This window comes from Coenobita brevimanus, chromosome 44 (assembly GCF_032717465.1).
Source record: "Coenobita brevimanus isolate Jiangsu-jjx chromosome 44, ASM3271746v2, whole genome shotgun sequence".
Taxonomy (NCBI): domain Eukaryota; kingdom Metazoa; phylum Arthropoda; class Malacostraca; order Decapoda; family Coenobitidae; genus Coenobita; species Coenobita brevimanus.
Window position 1 is genome coordinate 2,413,201 of NC_136997.1, and position 25,788 is coordinate 2,438,988.

The window sequence follows — 25,788 nt, forward strand, 5'->3', positions numbered from 1 at the left end:
CTTTGTCTAACGCAAAAAAGCCTTGGTTCTCTCACGCTTGTTCTAATGCTGTCAGCAACAAGGAGATGGCCTACAAAAGGTACCGGAGCCAACCCACCCCTGAATCACATCATCTTTACATTTCTGCCCGGAATCGTGCTAAGTCTGTTCTTTGCTTTGCTAAAAATAATTTCATCCATACTAAATGCTCTCAACTCTCCAACTCCAATTCTTCCCGCTTCTTCTGGCACCTTGCCAAAAACCTTTCTAACAACTTTACCTCATCATCCTTCCCTCCTCTTTTCTACTCTGATGATTCTGTAGCTACTTCCTCTACTGATAAACCAGATCATTTCGCACAGACTTTCTCCTCCATTTCCACCTTTGACGATTCCGGTGCTGTTCCTCCATCACTTCCCCCCTCTGACTTCCTCATGGCTGATGTTAAAATTTCTTCAGCTGATGTATTTTCTGCCATCACTGGCCTCAATACTAACAAGGCATATGGGCCTGATGGAGTCCCTCCAGCTGTTCTCAAGAACTGTGCTTCTGTGCTTACACCCTGCCTAGGCAAACTCTTTCGCCTTTGTCTGTCAAATTGTGCTTTTCCTTCTTGCTGGAAGTTTGCTCTCATTCAACCAGTCCCAAAGAAGGGTGACCACTCCCAACCCTCCAACTGTTGTTCAATTGCTTTAAGGTCCTGTATTTCAAAAGTTTTTGAGTCAGTTCTCAATAGAAAAATTTTAAGGCATCTTTCCGATCACAAACTTTTTTTTCTGATCGTCAGTATGGGTTCTGTCAGGGATGCTCCACTGGTAATCTTCTCATCTACCTTTCAGACTCCTGGTCATCCTCCTTTCGGGACTTTGGCGAAAGCTTTACCATTGCATTTGACATCTCAAAGGCTTTCGATCGAGTCTGGCATAAATCTTTAATTTCCAAACTGCCCTCTTACGGGTTCTATCCTTCTATCTGTGCTTTCATCGCTAGCTTCCTTTCTGGTCGTTCTATAGCCGCTGTTGTAGACGACCATCGTTCGTCTCCTAGTTCTATCAACAATGGTGTTCCTCAGGGCTCTGTCCTATTACCAACTCTTTACCTTTTATTCATCAATGACCTTCTAAGCTGTACATCTAACCCTATCCACTCATACACAGATGACTCCACCCTTCACCTTTCCATTTAGTTCCCGCAACGTCCATCTCAGCAGTTGCTTCAACAAACAAGGGATGAGGCTATGGCACACCTAATGTCTGACTTGGCTTGTATCTCTGACTGGGGTAAAAATAATTTTGTTGTTTTTAATGCATCTAAGACTCAGTTCTTACACCTATCAACCCGACAAAATCTTCCACAGGTATACCCACTAATGTTTAATAATATTCAGTTTAATCCTGCATCATCGTTGAACATGCTTGGGGTTTCATTTACTCGGGACTTATCTTGGAAAGATCATATTACATCTCTTGTAAAATCTGCTTCCAAGAGATTGGGTGTGCTAAGCCGACTCCATTCTTTCTTTACCCCTACACAATTGTTGACTCTATACGGGGGTTTTATCCACCCCTGTGTGGAGTACAACTCTCATGTGTGGGGAGGCTCCCCACATACAGCTCTTCTCAATAGGGTGGAGTCAAAGGCTTTTCGTCTCATTAACTCTCCTCTTCGTACTGACTCCCTTCAACCTCTGTCTCTTCGTCTCACCGTTGCAACTTTATCTCTTTTCTGTCGCTACTTTAATGGTCACTGTTCCTCTGAACTGTCTGCATGCATTCCTCCACCTCTACGACAGTTGCGTAGCACCCGTCTAGCAGCAAACTCTCATCCCTTTTCTGTCCAACTCTCTAATCCAAGAGTTAACCATTACTCCCAGTCCTTCATTTATGCAACAGGTCAACTCTGGAACTGTCTCCCTCTGTTTTTTCTGCTGCCTATGATCTCCAGTCTTTCAAACGCAGTATGTACAGTAGGGTGGAGTGAAAAATACTTTTTTTCTTTAATAAAATTCTAATAGTGATAAAGTTGCCTTTAGTTGATATAAGATACCAGGCAAAATATTACTTTATTTTCTAAATATCTTCAGCTGCCACCAGGAGTGGGAATCTAGCGCAATTCCGTGCAAAAAAGGAAAAAATTCCTTTGAATGTCTATTTTCTATTATCTATCACAATACCCTTACAGAGTTTTCGATAATGCAGTTAGAATTATGAATGCATATTAGTCTTATCTTTAAACACCCTTCTTATGTAATTAAGAACCAGAACCTCCCCCGGTTCGATAAATTTGACACTTGAGAAAAGACACTGGTTTCCAAAGAAAGATGTGTTGGATTCTTTCTTAATTATTGTTTGAAGGTTTGTTTATATGTATTAACAACATAAAATGAAAAGAATAAATATAGCTTAGGGTGTCTCTCCTCCTTTAAACTGGCTTGAGACAGTTAAGGAACATTTTTTTATCTGTAGCGGAGTTACCACCCTTTCCCCAACCAACCACCCTTTAGAAAGAGTTCTTTTTTAAAGATCTGTTACGTAGTCGGCTTTTGTCTCAAATTTTGGCATTTTTTGTCTTGATGCTATTGTAGCACGAATAAATCCATCTCTGTTTGAAGGTCCGCAGACTGTTTCAGCAGCTTCAGTAACCAGCTTCACACATCTCTCTATGGCTTGTGTGTGACATGGAAACTGCATTACTTCTGACAAAGTTTTTTCATGCTTGATGCATGATGAAAGTTCAACAAGCGGAACTTTTTGGTAATAGGAGGCTCTGTTCTTTGTTCATCCTCTCCCCACATGATCAGTTCTGTGAAATCTTTAGCTTGAATATTTATTTTTGGCACCTTAAACTTCCTGGGGCCATCTTTGTTTTTCTCTTCATTGCACGCCCTTGCTTTCATAATACGCCTAATTCCCAACTCATGGACCTGCTGCCTGTCATCTCTTATCATTGCAATGAGAATGTTTTCCTGATGGGCATAGTACGCATTTCGCTAGATGACAGTCATGCACTCTCTGTAGCTCCCTAGAGAGATACCGACTTCTTGCGATCATTTTCCACAAATGTTTAGCACCATATTGGCATAATGGTTTACACTTTATTTCAAACCACATTGGTGCATATACCTTGACTACGAAAGTGGCTAGTGTCTGTAACTTGTATGAAGGCGTCTCTGTGCTTGCATATAACCGGAGTACTCTATTTGCTGTAGTGAGCCATCTTGAGTGTGATATATTGCCTGGACTCTTGTGTCGCAGACTCTCGGAGAATGATCCACTTGTTATAGCCTGGTGTATTTCATAAAGGTATTTCTGATCACTACTTAGGTCATCTGGATCCGCTTCACACAAGTCCTCTTGAAATTCAATAGGTTTAAAATTTGCTACTGGAAGTTTTTCACAGTTTGAAAGTGCTTGACCAATTTCTCCTGAAAATGCTTTTGGCCCAGTAGTGGTACCATCCAAATGATGAAACAGATGACACAATGGAAGTTCGTTGATGTGCAAAAGGCATATCAGCCACTGCAGTGGTTTACCAAATGTTTCTTCCAGTAACCTTAGGGTTCCTCCAGTGTTACCAGTGTTGACCACAGTGGAATCACAGCCCACTACAATAATGTTTCCTATATCAACATCCTTTTCTTTCTAGCAGTTCACTAACTCCTTGCAGATGTCCTTAGCTGTGCCACTGGAAGGGGTCACATGCGCAAAGTACACGGAGTGTGGTTCTGATATTATGGTGATATGTTTTTCTCGTATGGTTCTTCGGTGGTTGGATCCATCACTCTCTTGAACTTGAATCAATGTTTTGTCTTTCCTGCCATCAAAGTACAAGCCTCGCATGGCCAGGCACTCTCTTTCCTGTTGAAGTATTTTTCTCTGTTTTTGTCTTGCACGTCTCAGCTTACTTCGGTCTATAATCATTGTTTTGTCGTATAGCAAAAGCAATAGCAGCCCCAACTCTATCTGACACTTGAAATCGGTCACAAGTAACTGCTAATGCAGGCAATGTCTCTCGCATCTGTTGTTCTGCTGTGTCATATTTAGTTGCTGGTTTAAGTTTATCATCTTCCGATGCCTCTTGTAGTTGCTGAAGGTCATTAGTCTCTGTTTCGATTTGTAAGATGGCTGTAGTGGTACCGACTGAGGTAGCGTTATCTGAGGCTTCCAAACGGGCTTTTTCCACTTGTTCTCTTTGTTCTCTCGCTTGTAATCGTCTTGTATGTGCTATGTCAATATTTCCCATCATCATTAATCTGTGAGTTCGCTGGTCAGTCAGGAAGTCCTGTTCTTTTGGGGGAACTTTCTTACTCTTTTTACATGAGCACCTGTTGAACACTTATATTTGCAGGTGCAGATATCAAACAAAGTTACTTTTGAATGGTCTTAAAATTTCTGAAGCTGATTTATGTACTTAGGCTGATTTTTGCGTGATTTGTATGGCTTTAATAAGGATCTGTATTTATCATGGTATGCTTGCATTATCTGCAAAACGCGCGTGTGTGACACTGTAGGTAAAAAGGCCTTCTTCCAAATATTTTCTACCTTTTTGGAAACTTTCTCTGTTACCTCTGAATATGAAGGCTCCTTGTTGTTCATCTCCTCTTTCAGTAAGTATTTTGTAAAGAGATAATCCTTCATCATGGAGTAATTGGTTGGAAGTTTATTATCATCCATCTCACAGGGTAACTCAAATATCGCGCACTTCATCATGTTTCTAGTGAAATGTCTCTTACACTGAGTATTTGATGCCATTTTGTTTGTTTCTTTGTTTTTTATTTTGCAAATAGTCTTACATTCATGTGATCACTATCAGGCAAAATGCTTTATTAACAGTAACAGTCACTGGTTCCGGTATCTAAATATCACTGCACATAATCACCATACATCCTGTAAAATAAAAGACTGGGTCAGTTCACTTTCACTGTTTCATAAAATTTCAAATTGTCCAGAGTTTGTCTATTACATATCAACCGAGCATGTAACAAAAACAACCCAAAACAACTAGAAACAACCCAGGTATATCTTAATGCCTCGTAAAAAACTCCAGTCCCTCGTCACACCAATGTCGTAACGGCCATCATCAGAAAACGGAGTTGCCAAACACTGTATATGGCAACTAATCGCCTTTGCAGATTAATGCACTTTAATAAAAACCTCACCAATGACTGGAAAATTTTATTCAACATGTTAAGTAATTGTTAGATGGACTTTTGAAGTGAAATAATGAACTTTAACGAAATGACCTATTCATTTTCTGACCGGTTATAGTGTTTACTACACACCCCTGGTGGCAGCTGAAGATATTTAGCAATTGAAGTAATATTTTGCCTGGTATCTTATATCAGCTAAAGGCAACTTTTTATCACTATTAGAATTTCATTACAGAAAAAATAAATTTTTCACTCCACCCTAATGTACAGGCATCTCGAAATTATCGGATCTTGAAATTGGCTCTCTATTGTATTCTGTTTTTCTCTTGGAGGGAACTGTTATTGCGGGCTCATGGCCTTTGGTTCCTTCTTCCTCGCATAAAAAAAATAATACATAAAAGTTTTCAAATTTTATTAACATTAGCTGATTCAGCTTTTTTTCTGTCATTTTCTAGAGTTCTAGTGTCAATTTCAGTTCGTCATGCTCTGCCAAAGTACAAGATTGAAGTATATAGAAGTTGTTGAAAATGGAAAATCCAACGTCCTCCTGGTGACACACTTTCACCCAACCTGTCCAAGCACAGTACTCTGTAAACAGGTGAGCAGATACCCTAAGATATTTCACTTTTACTTCTCGCCAGCATAACAGCTAAATCACTCATGTCCAACCAGTGCAACAATGTAATAGGTTTTAGTTTCTTTTCCTCGGGTTGGTCTCTCAGGGTGGTGGCAGCACTTCAGGTTTCTTTAGTGTTAATGGACGACGAGAAAACTGGATATTTTGTTATTGGGGGAGGGGAGAGATTAGCCAACTTGGGTACTCTAAATCCCGTAGTCACTGTACCAATATTTCCCATTTACCTAGCCAGTCAAGAGACTACTTATGACAATAATTATGTGGTGATTGTTTAATGTCGGAACTACATTGATTTTGTTAAACGAAGACGCAGAGAAGCCGCAAGGCTTGGTGAATGAGTTTGGGAGAGTGTGTAAGAAACGGAATCTAAAGGTGAATGTAGGGAAGAGTAAAGTTATGGTCTTCGAGAGTAGTGAAGTCAGTGAATGTACAGTGAGGCTGGATGAGAAGGAAATGGAAAATGTAAGTGCATTTATGCACCTGGGTAGTGTGACGAGTAAGGATGGAAGTTTAGAGAATGAAGTGCTTGAAAGGGTACAACAAGGAAGAAAAGTTGCTGGTTCCTTGAAAGCACTGGTGAGAAACAGGGAAGTGATCATGGAAGTGAAAAAGCTACAACATGACAGTAGTATAACACCAACTCTAACGTATGGAAGTGAAGCTTGGACCTTGTAGGAGAGACAGAAGTCAAGAGTGAGAGCAGTGGAAATGAGTTATTTGAGAGAAGCATGTGGAGTCACATGGAGAGACAGACTGACAAATAAGGAAGTGAAGGAGCGTTGTGGTGTGGATGTGGATGTGAGAGGAGGCGTTAGGAGAAACATACTGAGGTGGTTTGGCCATGTGGAGAGGATGGAGAGTTAGAGACTGACGAGGAGTGTGTATGTGAGTGAGGTGGAGGGGGGGGAAGGAGGGGTAGGTCAAGGATGAGATGGAGGGATGGAGTAGAGAGGTATATGAGAGAGGGGTGTGTGAGCTGGGAGCAGGGCAGTGAAATGGCGGGGGACAGGGTGACATGGAGGCGCTTTGTTTGTGGCCACCCCTTACGGGATTAAGGAGTCTGGCAATAGATAGATAGATAATTACTTACATTTTTTTCTTTTATTCGATGAAGAGAATTTTTGTAAGTGCAAAAGATGCTTCAAAGCCATGGACTGGATCTCTAGCGGTTTGAAAGCCAGAGATAGATAGATAGATAGATAGATAGATAGATAGAGAGAGAGAGAGAGAGAGAGAGAGAGAGAGAGAGAGAGAGAGAGAGAGAGAGAGAAATTACACCAAACACCCATTTCAATAAGCAATGAGCTCGGGCCTGGTCTGTATACTCGTAGATACAGTATATCCAATGTAATTATGTAACTGATTAAATTTTATGTAAGTACATTGGGTTCACAAACAGGCATAATGCTCAGGAGCACACCTACATGGACGCAGTGATGAGGTGCATGGCAAATCACTATTCGTACACTCACGTTAGCGACCACTATACTTCTACTGTCAGTAATATCCCATTTGGTGTCTGGAGCAATGAACAGCGGAATATAATGTTTCGTTTCGTTTCGTTTCGTTTTTGAAGGCTCCAACATGCTTGCATGCTTCAGCCTTGGTCACCTAATGGCGGCTTTCCATGCTGCACGATCTATGGCAGCCTCCCTGTTCAGTCCCTTAATCCTGAGGTCACACTTAATGACCACCCACATCTTTCTTGGTCCACCCTTCGCAACCCCACCCACGATATTAACACTTCTCACCTTCTACACTCAATTATCATCCCCCATCCGCTCCACATGCCAAAACCATCTCAATCTATATCTTATCATCAAAACACCAATACAGTCCAGTTCTATCCTACCTTTCAACTCTTCCATCGTAAACCCAGCCCCCCCAGGCCTTGCACTCAGGGATGCACTGCACATACACCTAATCATTGTCATTTCTGTACGTTTGAGCCTGCGAATATCCTTTTCCTTTACTGCCCAGGTCTCACTACCATACAGCATCACACTCCTAACACATGCTGCATACAAAGGCCCCTTAGTATGTAGGGAGAGTCATCTCAATGTCAGGAGAGGCAACAGCTCCCTGAACTTCTTCCAATCACTTCTCACCCTAGCCACAGAGCTAGCTCCAGCCCCAACTCCAGCACATAACATGTCTCCCAAATAACAAAATTCTTCCACACACTCAAGAGACTCATCAGCAAGTTCAATCCTTTCACGCCTGACAATCTCCACATGCTCTCCCCGACATGCCACACACATAAAAATCAGCATTATCTCGCCGTCTACCTCTGATACCACTACAGTACATAACAAACACATCACAAGATAGAATTACTTCCCACGGCCTGGTGGCAAACCGCACATGGCCACTCTCCCTCGTCTTTGACAGTACCGCCACCAACCCTAGATATCATCACTTTTGTTTTATCTGCATATACCCTTAAGTCCTTGTGTCCCATACTCTCTCTCCACTTCCTAAATCTCTCCTCCACCTCCCTTTCATTCTCTGCAATCATCACCAAATCATTGGCATAGAACATCTCCCACGGGAGTCCGTTTCTGAAGTCACGTGAGAGGGCTTCAAGTACCATGATAAACAATATGGGACTCAAAACTGACCCCTGATGCACACCAACATTCACGGGAAACTCCTCACTCAAATCTCCATTCACGCTTACCTGGGTGTGAGCACCCACATACATGGACATAACCACGATAATCAGCCACTCCTCCAACCCAAGCTTTCTCATTGCCCACTTCACCACCTCTTTAGGGACTCTGTCATAGGCCTTTTTCAAATCAACTAAAACAAAATACAGATCCCATTTCTTTCAAATATATTTTTCCTGGAGCTGTTGAACACTGAATATGGCATCAGTGGTGCCCCTGCCTGGCATAAACCCAAACAGCATCTCATTAATATTCCCTCTTTCTCTAATCATGCCTTCTAGAACTCTCTGCATTACCTTCATTATCTGATCTAAAAGCTTTATACCTCTATAATTTCCTCTTTCCAGGGCATATAATTTCCTCTTTCCAGGGCATCACCCTTCCCTTTGTACACATTTACAATTACACTCTTCAACCAATCATTTGGGACAACACACTCATATAAAATCATATTTATCAGATCAGTGACTAACCTCACCCCTATATCTCTGGAGGCCTTGAACATTTCAGCAGTCAACCCAGACACACCTGCTGCCTTCCCCACCTGCATCCTGCCTATTGCCTCACTCACAGTAGCAGCATCAATCAAAGGCCAAGGGCCAAACACTGGATCTGCTGGCTCCAAACCAATCCTGTCCCAAACTCCTCATTCAACAACTGGCTATAATGCTCTCTCCATGCATCTTTAATATCCCCACTCTTCAGCACTACTCTTCTTTCATCATTCTTCACACACTGCTCACCTATAATATCCCAATGATCCCTCTTCATCTGATTTACCTCCTTAAATATCTTATTTTTCCTTTCTCCAAGATTTAGGTCATCAAGTAAAATTCTCTGTGACTCAGACTTCGCCCTGTATACCTCTCTTCTAGTCCTACGCTTGGCAGCCAAGTATTCCTCCTTGTTACCACCCTTCTTCCATTCCCGGAAAAGCCTTATTTTCTCCTTAACTGCAGCTTCTACACCCTCATCCTACCATCAAGTTACTTTATGTCTTGGTGGGCCTCTTGTCCAACTGCATATGACATCAGTAACTCTCAAGAGATTGTTCTTGAGGGCTCTGTACTGTTCATTAACGCCTCTGTCTACGACTCCCTGTTCAGCCACCACTCACCTCATCTCGCTACGGAAGGCATCCCTCACTACTTGGTTTTCCAGCTTCCACATTTTCCTCCTAGGTCCTCATTTTCATCACTCGTTCTTTAAGCACAATATCAAAAATCAATGTATTTTTGTGCTACTGTACACACCGTTCGCTTCCTATAACTTTAACATCCCTCACTAACCTCCTATCAGCCCTCCTGACCAGAAGATAATCTATCTGACTGCTATTTCCCCCAGACTCGTACGTAATTAACCTATTCTCTCTTTTCCTAAAATGTGTGTTGCACACAATCATGTTCGCTGCCTCCCCAAACTCGAGTATCCTTTCCCCTTCCGCATTCCTTATACCACACGCATATCCCCCATGTACTCCTTCATAATCTTGAGCTTCTTCACCTACATGACCATTAAAGTCCCCTCCCAGCACCACTATCTCATCCCCTATACCACCTACTACACGTATTAAGTCATCCCAAAATCTCTACCTCATCCAAACCTGCCTGTGGAGCAAATGCTGAGATAATTGCAGTCATCATTCCCCTGAACAAAGTTTTCACTACCAATATCCTATCACTTACTCTTATAACATTCATAACATATTCCACCCATTTCTCCTCAACCAACACACCCAAACCCCCATATCCGTCTGTCCCCCCCCCTGCCAAAACAACTACAGTAGCAGTCTTTCCCAATAATCTATCTGGCTGATCCACCCCTGTACCGGACTTCCTGCATACATGTCACATCCACCCACCTCCTACTGAATACCTCAACGATTTCCCATGCTCCTTCCCTCAGACTTCCCACATTCCATGAACCCACTCTCATCCCCCTGGGCGATGTAATGTCCTCAGGCTTGCTTTGAAGCTTTTTCTTGTATTTATTCATAATCGGTAATAATAAAGGTGGGGTAGACATACCACAGGCCCCACCCACTGCACAGTCCCAGGTCCAGGCAATGGATCTGGGACCCCTAACCCACCAGCTTACCAGTGGCTGTGGTAGAGGCCTTGGGGCACCCTGCCAGGACAGCTGCAGGGACACCCACCAAGCATGCCTTGTCATTGCAACTGTCCCGCCATTATACACCCACTTATAGGGCAGCTTCCTGAGGTGCTACTCCCAGATTGGGGCCCCCTCTCTATTGGGCAGAAGCGGCAGCCTGGGAACCGCAATGTACTGTATGCTCTAGCACAGGTTCGAGCCCGATCTCCCCCTGGACCCATGATCCATGCCAGCAGAACCCCCGTCACGCCCCCCTCAAAAGTCCGCCACTAAGTAGCTGGAGCAATATTTTCTGGCCGCATGCCCTTGCTGGCGCCAACCCCTTCAACGTAGTGGGGTATGTTGTATGAAATGTAAAGTGCATGTGGTATAATGCATAAAATAGTTAGAGGGAATGTTTGGGAGAGTATGCTGGTTTACTCTCGATGCTATTGCCACACTAAATAGGTCAGCAAGGGATGGTTAGATAGCTAGTGAAACAGGAGCTCCAGCTCTCCCTATCACCAGCATTCCCATTCCCCTCAGGAGTACAACCCTATTTGGCCCGTGCTACAGCCTCCTCCTATTTTTACTAATTTTATGCATAACAATCGTAATTATAATTTAAGAAAATTTTACAGACATACCATACTAGCCTTCTGTAATGGCAATGACTAAGGAAATAACCCTGAAATCTGACATTTTGTGTTTTCCCTGGTGTATGGTAGAAACGGAATTGATGAATAACATGGAACATGCAATATATGTGTTTTGTCTATAATGATAATCGAGATTTTCGTTCATATTCACCAGATTTTTTTATAATTACATTAAAACGCAGCATGTTACCACCAAGAATGTTTCAGGAGTTTGTAATATGAAGTGAACAAGCTTCATATGAAGGTAGGGGAAGAAAAAAGTACAGGATAAGTAACCCGCAAAATTTCGGGTGGCTACTGGGATGGCCAGACAATGCATATTTTAGGGGTGGCCAGTGCCGTCTTGGCTACCCTTCTGGGTACACAACTGAACACTGCAGTAGTAACAGCAGAGTTGGTGGATTATTTATCAGAATATGTTCGAAGGTTTGTCATGCATAACTACATAGTAAACTTGTGGTTAAATCAGATATCCTGCAAGAGGGGTGAAGGATATTCCCCCCGAGTGGTTTCTCCTCTAGTTTTGATCGTGCACTGAAATCTACACTTTCCTTTGACTTTCCCTGAATGCAGAATGCCATATTATTTGGAATATGAATGGAATTCATCAGCAGCGAATACCCTCTAATTCCATAAATATATAATCATTCCAATGCAATAATTTCTATTTTTATTTATCTACTCAGCTGTTAATGATTCTTTCCTGAGTTGCTTCCCTTATATTTAACACGATGCATATTTAATAACGTAGATGTATAACCTCAAGAATACTGACAGTCAAACATCATTCCTCCCCAAAACTAGACCATTATGTTAGGTAGTAGGTACTAACCATGTAGGCATATTCAAATGTTTGCTCACATCTGTGTCAGGAGAAGAACATGAATGTAGCAGTAGTGACAACATAATTAAACTCCCATGGTTGTACATTGTATCATTCTGGTATTCCTTTAGGTATTCCGTCCACTAAATACTCTTAAGTAAGCAACTCGGGTTTCTCCAAATGCAGTAAAGACAAGTTGTGGAGTGAGATTACTCTCTGTATTAGGACGTGCATTAACACTGAGAATTCTTTGCCGACTTAGTTGAAGAAGCGCCTTAAGAATGTGAAGGTACACCCGAAGGCACTAATTTCCCTCCCCAACCCCCCCTCTAGTTGCCGGAGTCGTGGCCAGTTACAACCGGGCTTTCGAACACCCACACGCACCACCCTTACCCCAACCCCAGCGTCAACGTTGTTGGACAGATGTGGAACGGCCACAGCTGGTGATGTTGCAGTGTGTCAAGACTGTTTTTATAGACATTCAGAATCAGGAGGGGTAAGTATATAAAGGTATATAATGTGTATTACTGCTCTTTTATCCAGAGCCTAATTGTATGGCTATGAGAAAGGCATGAAAGTGAAAGAAGACCTACAATGTATTATGTGTGAATTATACTTATGTCCGGTATTATAGTCTTACAAATAAGTATAGTATAGTTTTGTAAATTACACCTATTGAAAGATATTATGTCTTTTCACAGCCATTCTAACCCCCACCTCCACCACCCTTCTCTCTGAGATCCTGTCTCCACCACAAGCCTCTCTAACCCTCTCATCCGCCACTCCCAACCTTTATTAACCAACACGAACTAAGATAATGATGAAATGATCCATCAGGTATTGATCATATTGTATTATCATACACCTCCGTATTAAGCACCATCAAATCAGTAACATTCAGTGATTCGGTATACCTGCCAACTGTTTCATCCAGTTGTTAGCTGTTACGTGACATACAGTCTGCAAGTTGGACCATGTGTTATAAGGACATAAGGTTGTTTATCGTTTACGCAGGTTATGTGCGGTTTTGGACATCCAATAATTGATATTAACGTGGCAATTTAAGCCTTACATTATAAACGCGTGAGGTTATGTTGCTGTCATTATTGCATTAACCAAACAAATCAGGGATCAGCTCCGACGAACCACAAAATCTCTGCTTTAACGAAAATGTTCAGACCTCTTGTCACAAGAGTGGCACAGTCATTATGCATATGATTGAACGTGTAGAGAAAAGGTAGATGAGAGAATATACCCTATTTTCACAATTTTTTCTCATACACATTATTTAGTTATGGATCTATCTATAGAAAACCCTGCTTGTCACAAGGGTATATGGAAATGTGAGTGTGTAAATGAGGACAACTGCATACATAAAGGGTATAGTAAGGGGGCATGCAGGACGGCGTGGATATGTGAGACGTTTATCGCTGTCGGTAGTAAAGACAGGAGGTATGGAACTCCATCAAGGGATTCACCAGGTTGCTTGATCGAAGCAAACTGTGCACTGTGTGGTTAGAACTAGCGTCATATATAGTCAAACCAGGATCTCGAAACCAGGGAAGGAGTCACCCAAGGACAATAATCGCGTATACGATTTGCCAATAATGACTAAGTTGCCTGAGTTTTAGCAGTGTAACAGTGTAATGTAGTTTAGCTTCATTTTCCTTCGTTTGGTAAACAGAGGTGTGCATTGCATTAATTAGCTTCTGGGGGGCATTACGCGTTTATTTTCCGGCGTTTCACATTGGGGATTGCACACACACACACACGAACACACACACACACACACACACACACACACACACACACACACACACACACACACACACACACACACACACACACACACAGATGCTCACATGTAATGGGACTTAGCCAGATCATCTACTGTCTGGATGCGGCTGGGGTAGGCAGGGATGGTGAGCACAGCCACCAGGTTGCCAGTGTAGACAACAGCCAGGATTTCCACCACCAGCCACCAGGATGTCAACCACACTCGCGCCCACCACATCCGCACCTTCCTGTCATCCATGGCTTGACCCAGCAACACGGCAGCCACCTGTTGCGTGAATACCCTTTATATATATATATATATATATATATATATATATATATATAGGTAGATAGATAGATAGATAGATATACAGTATGTAGGTATGTATGTATATATTAGGACAGGACCATTAGCTCGGATTGGAAGGGAGCCTGGAAATAAAATCGAGAAAGCTATTATTTTTCAGGAAAGCTACTTGGAAGCATGCTAAGTTGAAATCCATAAACACTGTAAACATTCTACATGGGCTAGCCGTGTGGGATAAAAATCCAAGATGGCCACCAACGGCAAGGGACGCTTTGGAGCCAGATGTTACAGATGGTCATATAATACCTCATTTTAAGGGTCTGGGGGTATAAAAAACATTACTACCATTATTTTAATTAATTATTGACGTACGTTCAAGATATGATCAAGGTAATGTACTATTTTATACAAAACAATAAACTCAACACATTGAAACTCAATAACGAACACTAACTTTTGCCACGAGCACTTACTGAACTACTTGTACATGAATTTTTTTTTTTATTATATCTAGTTATGGTCACAATGACCGCATGAGGACGCAGGGTCTTCTTCAACAGGTGGGCATGAATTTGCACAAAACTGACCAGTATACAAGGAACACGTAGGTGTATAGTAGAGCCTTGCTTTCCGACATTTGCATCTCTTGCCTTACATTTGTTTACATCTACATGACGCTGTGAGAAGAACATGCTCTGTTGCTACCGGTCTGTCAGTCAAAATTGGTTTGAGCATTCCATCTTGAAGATCCCAACCCCAGTCAGTAGGATTTAGATCCTCAACATTGCCCAACCATTCCTGAACTGCCAAGTAGGCCCGATATGATTAGTACTTTGCAACTGAGGATGTGGGAGGTATCTGAAGTTGGAAGATGCTGGAGGCTTTGCTCATCCTCTGCATGTACTGCAAATAGCTCAGCTTATCAAGTGTTGTACTTGTCGGATTGGCATTATATAACATCAGTAAGATTATTTCCCCCACTCTGACTACGTCTTCATGGCTGGCATCGCCCTTCTTAAATACATTCAACGTCCTCCAATCCTTGCTTTCTAAGACTACCATGGCCTTGTTTTTGCGAATGCCATATAAGGCAGAGACTATGTCACATCCGGTGATCGCGTGTGCTACCAATATATGTTGTCGGGTGTGTGGATGCATTGCCTGTTGGATGCTGTAAATTCTATAAACAAAGTCTCTTGCATTTTGTGTGTAGATATTGTCTGTTGTGGCTCTATCAGCCAAAATGACAAGCAGATCTGTATCGTTTGTCACAAGTACAACAGGCCGTGCGATATTCCCAGCAAATGCCCATGCTGTGCTACTTATTAAGTAGTCAGCCTTAGTCTGACTTTGACTGCAAGCAACGCCTTTAGAGGAAAGCCAGTCCTTCAGCCTACAGATTAACCGTGACTTGTTGTTACAGTTTGCTAAAATGGAGCGTTGATTTCCCGTGACTGATGTGTTGAAATTAAACACTATGTCTGCAGAGACATTTGGATCAGTGTGGCGGTTCTAATCAGCTGCCTTGGTTGACAGGGTAAGATCTGTGTAGTAATGAAAGCAGACAGTGCATTCTTTGCCCTTAATTATTGATAACGTGATTCACATAGCTGTCACACACACATCACCATATGTGCAGTCCACAGTCCACAGGCCATGTCACATTTTGCAGCAAATGTCATCCATCCGCCACATAGTATGGGTTCTTGAGAGCTGCAGTGGATATTGGAACTACAGGAGCTTTCAGCATCTTGGCAAGATCAATTTTGTTGTATTTGCACATTGTACCTTTGTCAAATAGTGCTGGTGGTTGTTTGCTAAACTCATGTGTAAGGTGATTCTCCATATCTGATCAGTTCTTTATCACACAGGTGACCCGCATGGAGAGTAGCGTGGGGTCGTCATCTATGCCTTTGTCACGGACACTGGTAGTACATGCTGCAGCACCAGTATATGTAACCTTGTTATTCCTTTTGAGCTAAACATCAGCGTAGTACATGCCAGTGATAAGTGCAGCTGCTTCCTCACTTGATTTGACTGCAAATCTGCATTAGCAAACCTAGATGCCACGACTCCAGTAGCAATGCAGACCAGTCTCTCGCGGTATTCACCTGTATAGGCAGATGATGAATGGTATGATAGGTAATTACGAAAGGTGAGATAGTGTCTGCTATCACATGCAACTGTGGATTCCCGGAGGTCTGTGTGTTGCTCAACTGTCTGAAAATATAGACCACAGAAAGCCTCTAGTGACTCACAAATAAGAACTGTTTGTGGCAGGACATGGGGCATCTTGGATTGTGTGCTGCCATTAATTCCACAACCATATGCTAGACCTCCATGTGTTTTCAGCATTCGCATCAACACCTGGTCAACTGTCTGGTCAGTGAAGCCTTCAGACCAGAACCTGTGGTTTCTTCTGATGGTCCAGTATCCACAGATTGTATACCTCTCATAGTGCTTCTTGTCCATCGGGTTAGATATCTGCTTCATCTAATCTAGATGAAGTCTAGTAGCCTACACTGCGTATACAGTATGTCCCGCAAAATGAAGGACAGGGATCGTCTTTCAGATGTAAAACAGATGTTGTTCCCAATCACCAGTGCGTTCAGCACGAATGAACAGCAGCAAAATGTGCACCATTTTCATGTACTCAGCCCATAGCTTCCCAGTTCTGCTGTTCAGAGATATTCCTGTTCAAAATCATTTCAGATCTGAGTAAGCTGAGTGACATTGTTTATGGAGAACATTGTCATGTGGGCATTCCTTATTTAGAAGTATTTTCATGTAAGGTTCTGCATTCGTTCAAGCTCACTCCACTTAAACAGTTTGGAGTATCAAGAATCTCAGACAACCGAGGCGGCAGAAAAGATGTGTGCACGTAGAGCAGGAGCGTGTGAATGACCTGTCAATATTTGCTTTACTGAGTTATGTGCACAGACAGTTTCCCAACGCCATTGCAAACCATTGCCACTCATTAAGTTACCATATTGCCCCCATGTAAGACGTAATCATATAGAATCCACGTATTTTTACAATGAGCTAGGTGTACTTCTATATACTTCTACCTCTTCACTTCAGTCTGTAACCACCCTGAAAAATAATAACATCTGATGAAGTATACTCTAGTTTATAAATTCATGGCAAAATTATCAATACAGATTTCTAATTCTTTGCGTTTGCACTTTTCTGTGTATATCAGTGACATAGAATTCTTAGAATAATAGCAGAAATGGATTTATCGCTCCTTAAAAGCCACAAAAGGTGGTATTATATGACCAAGTGTGAATTTTAGTCATTAAGCAATGTGCGCGCCCCATGCCAATGGTGGCCATCTTGGATTTTTCATTCCACACTGTTAGCTTACGCGGAATGCTTAAAATGTTTGTTGATTTTGATTTAAGAGGCTTCTATTTAGCTTTCCTGAAAATAATCAGCTTTCTCGAATTTCCTTCTAGGTGTATCCTTAATGATCCTGGGTTGTGTGTGTGTGTGTGTGTGTGTGTGTGTGTGTGTGTGTGTGTGTGTTTATTATACAAGAGAATAATTGCCTGTGTGTCTGTCCTCCATGGAAATCGACGGAGATACATATAAAACTCTAATCAGCTCTGACAGTTGCAGCGTTTTACCGCGAATTATGATCCATATGTTACAGGACCTAAAATTTTGCGAAAATCTACTAAAATTGCAAATAGGTTGATTTTCCCCGAGTGTATGGTTGGGATCAAAAGAAAGTATCTAGGCCTTGTTGATGCCATGACCAGGAAATAAAAAATGGTCTGGTGTTCGGACACAGCTCAAAAAACCCCTCCCCTCCTCCTCCCTCATTCCATTATCAGTTACCACCACCAACTTGAGAGGTTGCTCACTCCGTTTCGCGGTTAAAGCATACGCGCTCGCGCGCGCGGACACGCACACGCACGCACGCACGCACGCACGCACGCGCACACACACACACACACACACACACACACAGTTTCTGCAGCGTGTTGATAGCTAAGTATTATATACTTTATACATACCTTAGTTTTTTATGTGTTAGCAGTGTGACCATGAGTGTTAAGTATGAGGCCAGCTTGAGATGTAACTGTCAGTTTAGTGCAAGGGTATGGCGGAGGGTTGGCAGCTGGCGAAGAGGAGGGTGGAGCTCGTTTCGTCCCCACTCCCCTATACTCTTGGTATACTGAGGTAGGAAGGGGGCAATCCTGGGCAGAAATTAGTGCTCGTGAGTGCAATACTTATGAAAAAAATCCGCCTGCACAATAACATAATAAACGAACGAAATGCAGCACGGAATGAGCGTTATTTTGGCTTCAAATGTAAATTACTGTAATATTTTCTTTAACATCCAAGCTCGCTTTTAATTCTATCTGGCAGAGAACCATGTTGCTGGACACAAGTCCTCTTCAAAGAGATAGACAGGGAGACAAAAACTGACGGAAAGACAGCCACATGCCTTGGAGAGATGTTATTTTATTCTGAATATCAACATACACATTTAGTAAGCCAAGATGAAACAGTATAAACTATTCCTGTAGGGAAAAGAAATCACACTGACAGACACACGCCAATTCAGATTCAGGATCTGTGCTATTTTATTCTTGCTAAAGACAGACGATTAAATCCATCTTCGGAAAGAAATTGTCTCCTACTTAAGATAAACAGACAGGCAAACTGACAGAGACAGACTCTGGATGATTGATTCATGTTGACGTATTTCATTTTTGTCTCCACCAAATGACATGATTCACATTAAGTGCTAACAGACCCTCTCGTAGAGGAAGATGTGATAGACACTAGGACAGACGAACAGAGGGAAAGTCAAACAGTTTCTCAGTTTTCATTTCACACTGATTGCAGTTTCGTTCCTGCTAAAGGCACACGATTTCATTCAGCTTAAGTGAGACGTGAAAAACAAAGAGGTAGGATAAACAGAATGAAAGTGAGGCATACAGTTTCCGAAATATTATTTTCACATTAATTGGAATTATCAGTTCATAATGATTGGTAATGCATTATTGTAACTGCCAGATGAATTAATGTAGCTTCATGAGAGTACAATTTTCCCAATTAGAAAGACATAAAACACATGCAGACAATGAACAACAGACAGACACTCTCCAAACACCGTAATTATTACATGGAGTAAACTGTTTTATTTTATTCCTGCTACCGACTGAGTTTTATTTAGCTTAGGGTTGAACACGCCTCAGCCGTGACAGATATTTATTCGTACTGAATTACTGAATTACTATTACTACACTGACGCTGTAGAAGACACAGCAGGACTGATTTTCTAGCCTGTCCTCTTCCCTTTTTTATCACTCGCTTAAAGATCGCCTTCGGCTGTTTCCGTTCGATGTCAAAAGGCCAATAATTAGTAATAACTCGGAAATCGGTGGCCCAATTGAACTTGAAATTGTTTTATTATTCAAGTTACAGCATTTTAACTCTGCCTTTCTCTAACAAAAATTGCGCTATGTTGCGCCGTTTTTGCTGTAACAAACTAAGAAACATACAGAAATTGGATCATGGCTGGATGTGGTAGGTGTCGGACGCAGCAGTCTGGTGGGTTGGCATGAGGTGGCGAAGGAGGGAGGTCCAGTGGTGTGTGACTGGGTTTGGCTCCAGGTGAGGGTAGTATATTACCTCAAGGGTGGAGGTCTGCATGGTCTTTTGCGGGAGGCATAGGAGTTGTGGTGTCCCCTGGAGGCGGTGTTTGTTTCCCAGGGCAGAATTCCAGATGTACCCATCGGATCTTCATTTCTGCAGGCATGGAGCATGGTGGCTAAACGGTGACTCTGGGTTGAATACTGGAGACAGATGAGGGGACCTGGGCTTTATGAGGTTGTGGGGGACACGAGTTAATGGCCCTGGTGGACTTGGCCACTGGAATTTTCCATCTCGCCTAATATATTTTTAGGATTATGGGAGATGTTTTTGGTGTGGGGGAGCTGGAGGTGGGTCGTCTGGGTGGGTGTTGGGGGTGTTAGGGGTGTGGGTGAGGGTGTGGGTGCATACCTTGCTGGTGGGCGAGAGAGACGGCTGGATCTGGTAGTGGTGGTGGTAAGGATTGATGTGTGTGGTGAGGAGCTTGGGCCACATAGTGAGGCGGCTGGTGGGGGTGGGGGTGAGGAGTTCTTGGTTTGGGTGGAGTTTTACATTAGGAGGTGGGGGGTGTGGCGGTAGTTGAAGATGGGGAGCTGGTGTGGAGTCTGGTGTGGGACGTGGGTGTGGAATAGGAGTGGGTGAGGAAGCGGAGTGTGTGGGTGTGAGGCGGTCGATCATAGGTGTGGCAGTGGTTATGGCAGGTGTAGACAGCGTGGAGAATCAGTCACGTAGTGAGGTGGCCGGGGGTGGGTAGGGGGTTCCCCATGTGGGTGGCGTGGAATTTGTGTCCTGTGGTGGAGGCGTGGCAGTGGGTGTTGAGGTGGGGGGTGAGGTTGCCGGGGGTGGGTAGAGGGTCTGTGGGGAGGGTGTGGAACTGGTGGAGGGTAAGGTGGGGGACGTGATTGTGGAGGGGGGAGTGCATGAGGGTGATAAGTGAGATAGTATGATGTAGCAGGTGTACGAGTCAGTTGTGTGGTCGGCAGAGGCAGGTGGGGGGAGGAAGAGACACACGTGGGTGTTGCGATAGGGATGTGGTGTGTTGTGGTACTGGATGGTTATTTGGTAGGGGTTGGTGACGTTGATAAATGTATATGGTCCTATGAACTGGGGTGACTGTTAGGGACTGGTAGTTTGGCTACCATAACCGAGTCTCCTGGCTTGTAGGGATTGGGGGGGGGGGGTGATGTCAGGTTGAAGGTCTTGGTGTCTTTGCAGGTGATGCAGTCGGCTCTAGAGGTGGTGAAGGGGATCAGACGTGGAGGACGTGGAGGGGGGCTGTAGGTGGTGTCCAAGTGGTAAGAGACGTGAGGTTTCTCCAAACTCTCATTCGTGAGGGGTAACGCTGTCTTCCCGGGGGCAGATGTTCATTCCGCACTGCACAATTTTTACATGGGCTGGCCAGTCCCCATTTTGCGTTTCATTTATCCTGTCCCACACCTGGTTGAAGAGGGCGCGGCGGGTTCTCTAGCATATCCCATTCCCTTGTGATAAGTACTGGGAGGAGTGGCAGGGCTTGTACCTGAAGATGGTGGAGAGCTCCTTCCATATTTTGCTGGTAAACTCTGGGGCATTGTCTGAGTGAAGGGCTTGGAGAATGCCAAAGTAAGGGAAGTCGTGGCGGATGAGGGTGTCAGCCATGGCAACAGCGCGGTATTCTTTGGCCGGGCAGGCAATCAGGAATTTTGAATACATGTTCACAAATGTTATGATGTCTTTGTAGCTGCTTTAGGTGGTAGGGGGCCGATTATGTCCGCAGACAAAAGTTGCCATGGGTTATGGGCAGTGAGGTTCCCTGAAGGGCCAGGCGTTCATGTGACGTCCTTGCCTAGTGCACAAGCCCAGCAGGCTTGAATCACCTGCTTGGCCAAGTTAGAGGGGCCGGATGTCCAATACATGTTGTTAAATACCTGCAGTAGTTTCTTGGCCCAGAGATGTATGCCGTTGTCTGATTGTAAGTGGATCAATGCATCAAGGGCGGTGTCTGAGTCGAGCACTATATGCCCAGAATGAGTGAACAGGTGGTCTCTGTGTTGGTGGAGCTTGGAAAATACTTGGGGTGGTATCCAATTGAGGCGATCCTTGTTTTGCCATTGCTGTAGGAGGCTGGTGGTGGCACTGATGGAGTTGATGGGTAGCCGGGATAAGGCATCAGCGTTTATGTGTAATTTGCTGGGCTGGTATGTGATCTCGAAGTCGAATTCTTCAAAAGTTTGTCTCCACCTGATTAGCTGCGTGTTGTGGGTCTGGGACTGGGATAGCCATTGCAAGGACTCGTGGTTGGTTATGATGATGACATGCATGCCCGAGAGGCAGGCTCGGAAGTGGTCCAAAGTTCATACAATGCCTAGGCATTCTCGTTTGGTGGCGGTGTAGTTTTTCTTGGCCTGGTTGAGGTTACGACTGGTGCAGGCGATGATATGTTCTCGTTCCTCTTGGACCTGGGCAAGGACGGCACCAATCATCTCTAGGGATACGTCGGTGTACAGGGGAAAGGGAAGGGTGCAGTTGGGGAATGCGATGATCAGGACGGTGATGAGCTTGGTCTTGAGGGTGTGAAATGCTGTAATGCGATCGTCTGTCCAGATGAAAGGTTCGCCCGTTTTTGTCATGTGGAGGGGTTTCACGATGTTTACTAACCCTTTCACGAAGCGCCGGTAGTAGGATATGGGCCCGATAAAGGCCCAGACTTCGTGGACATCTTGTGGTAGGGTGAGGTCTGCGACTCCACACAGTTTGTCAAGGTTGGATGTTATGCCTTCCTTGGAGATGATGTATCCTAGGAAGGAGACAGACCGTTCAGCCAGGACACATTTCGACAGCCTGAGCTTAAAATCCAGCCTGTTGGATGCGGATGAAGACTTGCTTTAGGTGCTGGAGGTGGTCAGCCCATGTCCAGCTGAAAATGATGATGTCATCAAGGTATGCCAAGCAGATCTCCCAGGAGAGGCCACTGAGAACAGTACTGACTTCATCAGCTGGGAAAATGTAGCAGAGGCATTGTAGAGTCAAAAAGGGAGGACACTGAATTCATAATGCTTCCCGTTGCTGGTTGAGATAGCTGTTTTCCCCCTGTCCTCTGGGTGTACAGGGACTTGCCAGTATCCTGGTTGGAGATCGAAGGTGGAAAACCAGGATGCTCCATGCAGGGAGTCGAGGGAGTTGTCTATCCTGGGTAGGGGGGTGGCATCCTTTGTGGTCACATCATTCAGTCGTTGGTCATACAGAAGTGCATGGTGCTGTCTTTCTTTTCTAAAATGACTGGAGAGGACCAAGGGCTGGTGGATGGGGATATACTGCCAGCATCGAGCATTTCCTGGACATGCCGGTCTTCCTCAGCTCGTTGCTTGAGGTTTTTCCTCCAAGATGGTTGGTGAATGGGTGGCCCGGTGATGTGGATTTCATGTTCCAGGTACGTGGTGTGGCTGATGTCCACCGGTCCTGAGGAGAAGAGGGCTTGGAGAAGAAGGGGGGGGTGCACATGGTTCAGCTTCTTCCATTTTACTGACCACTAATCCACTGGAGAGGGTGAGGGGGGTGGTGGAGATGTTGGCGATGTGTACCACCCTGAGGTGGTGGGGGGAGGAAGGTGGGGGATAGCAGACAGAAGATGGTTCCAGAAGGCAGGTTTGGAGAGACTAGGATGGAGGTTCCAGTGGGCCTGTTCAGGTGAAGCCAGGCCTCATGCTGGGGGAGAGTAGTAAGGGAGGAGGTGATGGTAGTGGGGAAAGTGGTGTGTGGGGGAGTGGGAAAGGTAGGGGCAATAAGGGGTGAGGTAGAGGACAGTGTGGCTGGGAGGGGGGTCTGGTGGCTTCTGGAAGTGGAGGCAAAGGTTGTGACAGTCGATGTTGGTATGTAACTTCTGCAGGAGGTACAGCCCTAAGTAGCCATTGTAAGCATGGCAGGTCGAGTTGAAGATGATGAATTTGTGGTGGGTTGATACTTTCTGACGAGTATCGGCATGCAGGGCCCACATTTCCCCACGTATAGGCAGGGGGGCCATCCCCTGCATCTACGAGGTAAGCTGAAGTGGGGAGAAGCAGGCTGAAAGCTGAGGCGTGGCGGCAGTAGAAATGACTGTAGAGGCAGGATCTGGCTGCTCCTGTGTCAACCAATAGCCTCACTTTTACCCCATTAGTCTCATCTTGTCGTAGATTGGGGGGCAATATTTTTGTGAGGTGGCCCCTGCCACCATGGGGAGGTGTGGCGGCAGTCCTAAAAATCCAGCAGTTGTGGGGTTTCTTCTTCTTCGAGCTCTACTTCCCCAGGATTGGTGTAGTCAGCTGGTGGTGGAATGTCCTTGGTGCACTCGTCGTTTATGGAGGAGACCTTGTGGTGCCCTTGGGTAGTTAGTCTGCACCGGTAGCTTTTAGTTGTTTACATATGTCATGAATAGGGCATCGGTGACTGCAGGCGGATATTCTCACGGGTTAATGGAGATGAGGTTGGTATTCTCCTTAGGGGTAGGGTGCCTTTTGGTGGGGAGTGCCCTAGGCATAATAGAAGGTGTTGAACTAGGGATGGTGTTGCTGTTTGGGTCACGATTTGTGTGAACTGCGCCTATGTCAGCTCCAGGACAATCTTTGTGGTGATGCTTGACACCGTTTTTCCCAAATGGGGTAGAGTGGCACCTGTCTTCTCCCTGTTGTGCTCGAATCCGATGTCCAGTAGTGGTTTAATCATGCACATGTACGGGTCTTATGTCACACTGTTCAGGATCATATTTTGGCAATTGTACATGCAGTTTGGCCGCCATGTTGTTACACTTTACCTTTCATTCCTCGTTGGAATCTGACCGGATTGAGAACTACCGCTAGCCACCAGTGTTATGCTACATACTCAAGGTTCAACCTCTTGTTCCCTCAGTATGAGCAACTGATCTGGGGTTCTCTTCAAGACTTGGTATAGAGCATGCAACCAGAGTAACAGGACTCAAAAACACAAGTCAGCCAACCTCACACGTATATTTTCACATAAACATACAGTGCTAGACACAAAACAATTGGGCAGATTAATCACACTTGGATGGATACAAAAGGCATGAGTTGGACTACAGGCGACAGGGTAGTTATAGGTGTCGTCCAAGTGTGGAAGGGGTCCCGTTGGGCATGCACTGTCTCAAGTGGCACAGGACCACTGTCGTGGGCTGGGTCATCCGGTGTGAGCTGCTGCGCAATGTAGGAGGCCTTTCCCTGGTGTGCCTCAGTGGGTGTGTTGACCCTGAGGACTGGGGCCAAATAGGGTGAGCAGGCGTGCTGCCTTCCATCTGCTCTTGGTGGAGGAGAGTTCGTTGGCTGGTCTGGGAAGGTCTCGGCTGGGAGTCTTGGGGGGGGCCCCTGGATGGCTGGGGGCTGCGGCCTCGCCTTGATCGAGAGACCATCAGGCACTGCCTGCAGCGTCTCTTCCTCTGGAAGTCCGGCAGCGATGGGTGATGTAGGGACACTGGCTGCAATGAGGGTATCCCCAGGCTCCATATCTGCTCCAGCTGCAGCTCCGCTGGGGAGCTACCTCTGTCCCTTGGGGTGTGGGGAGAGTGAGAGGGACATCCAACTTGGTCTCTAGAGGAGTGAGGCGAGCAAGGGGTATTACCCTTGAGGGGTGTTGCAGGGGTAGCAGACAAGCAAAAGACAGTGGCCAATCCCTCCCTGACAGGCACACTGGGCACCACTGTGGTTCCATGGGGCTCTTGGACTGCAGGTGAGGAGAGGACAGTGTGACCGTCTTCTTGCTAGGAAGCACAGTCGCGGTCCTGCTCCCCGCAGGAGTGGCAGATGAGGGAAGGACAGTGGCCGTTTCCTCCCTGACAGGCACAGTGGGCACTGCCGTGGTTCTGCTTGGCCTTGGGAAGACAGGTGAGAGAAGGACAGTGGCTGTCCTCTCCCTGGTGAGCACAATGAGCGTCGCTTCAGTCCTTCTCCTTGTGGGGGCAGCAGATGAGGGAAGTACAGTGGCCATTCCCTCCATGATGGGTACAGTGGATGTTGCCATGGTTCTGCCTTGCCCTGGTACTACAGAAGAAAGGAGTACAGTGGCTTCCTCTCCCCGATGAGCACAGTGGGTGTTGCCGCGGTCCTGCAGGAGGTAGTGG

General features: G+C 44.8%; 1 protein-coding gene across 1 annotated transcript in view; it reads right to left on the minus strand.

The window, feature by feature from the left end:
* The window catches only part of LOC145398212 (putative glutamate receptor), a 182,338-nt gene that overhangs the window by 39,799 nt on the left and 116,751 nt on the right, over positions 1–25,788 (minus strand). The window contains exon 3 of the mRNA XM_080271166.1: positions 13,873–14,072. Coding sequence (XP_080127292.1) covers positions 13,873–14,072 — 200 coding nt within the window. The remainder of the gene's footprint in view (positions 1–13,872; positions 14,073–25,788) is intronic.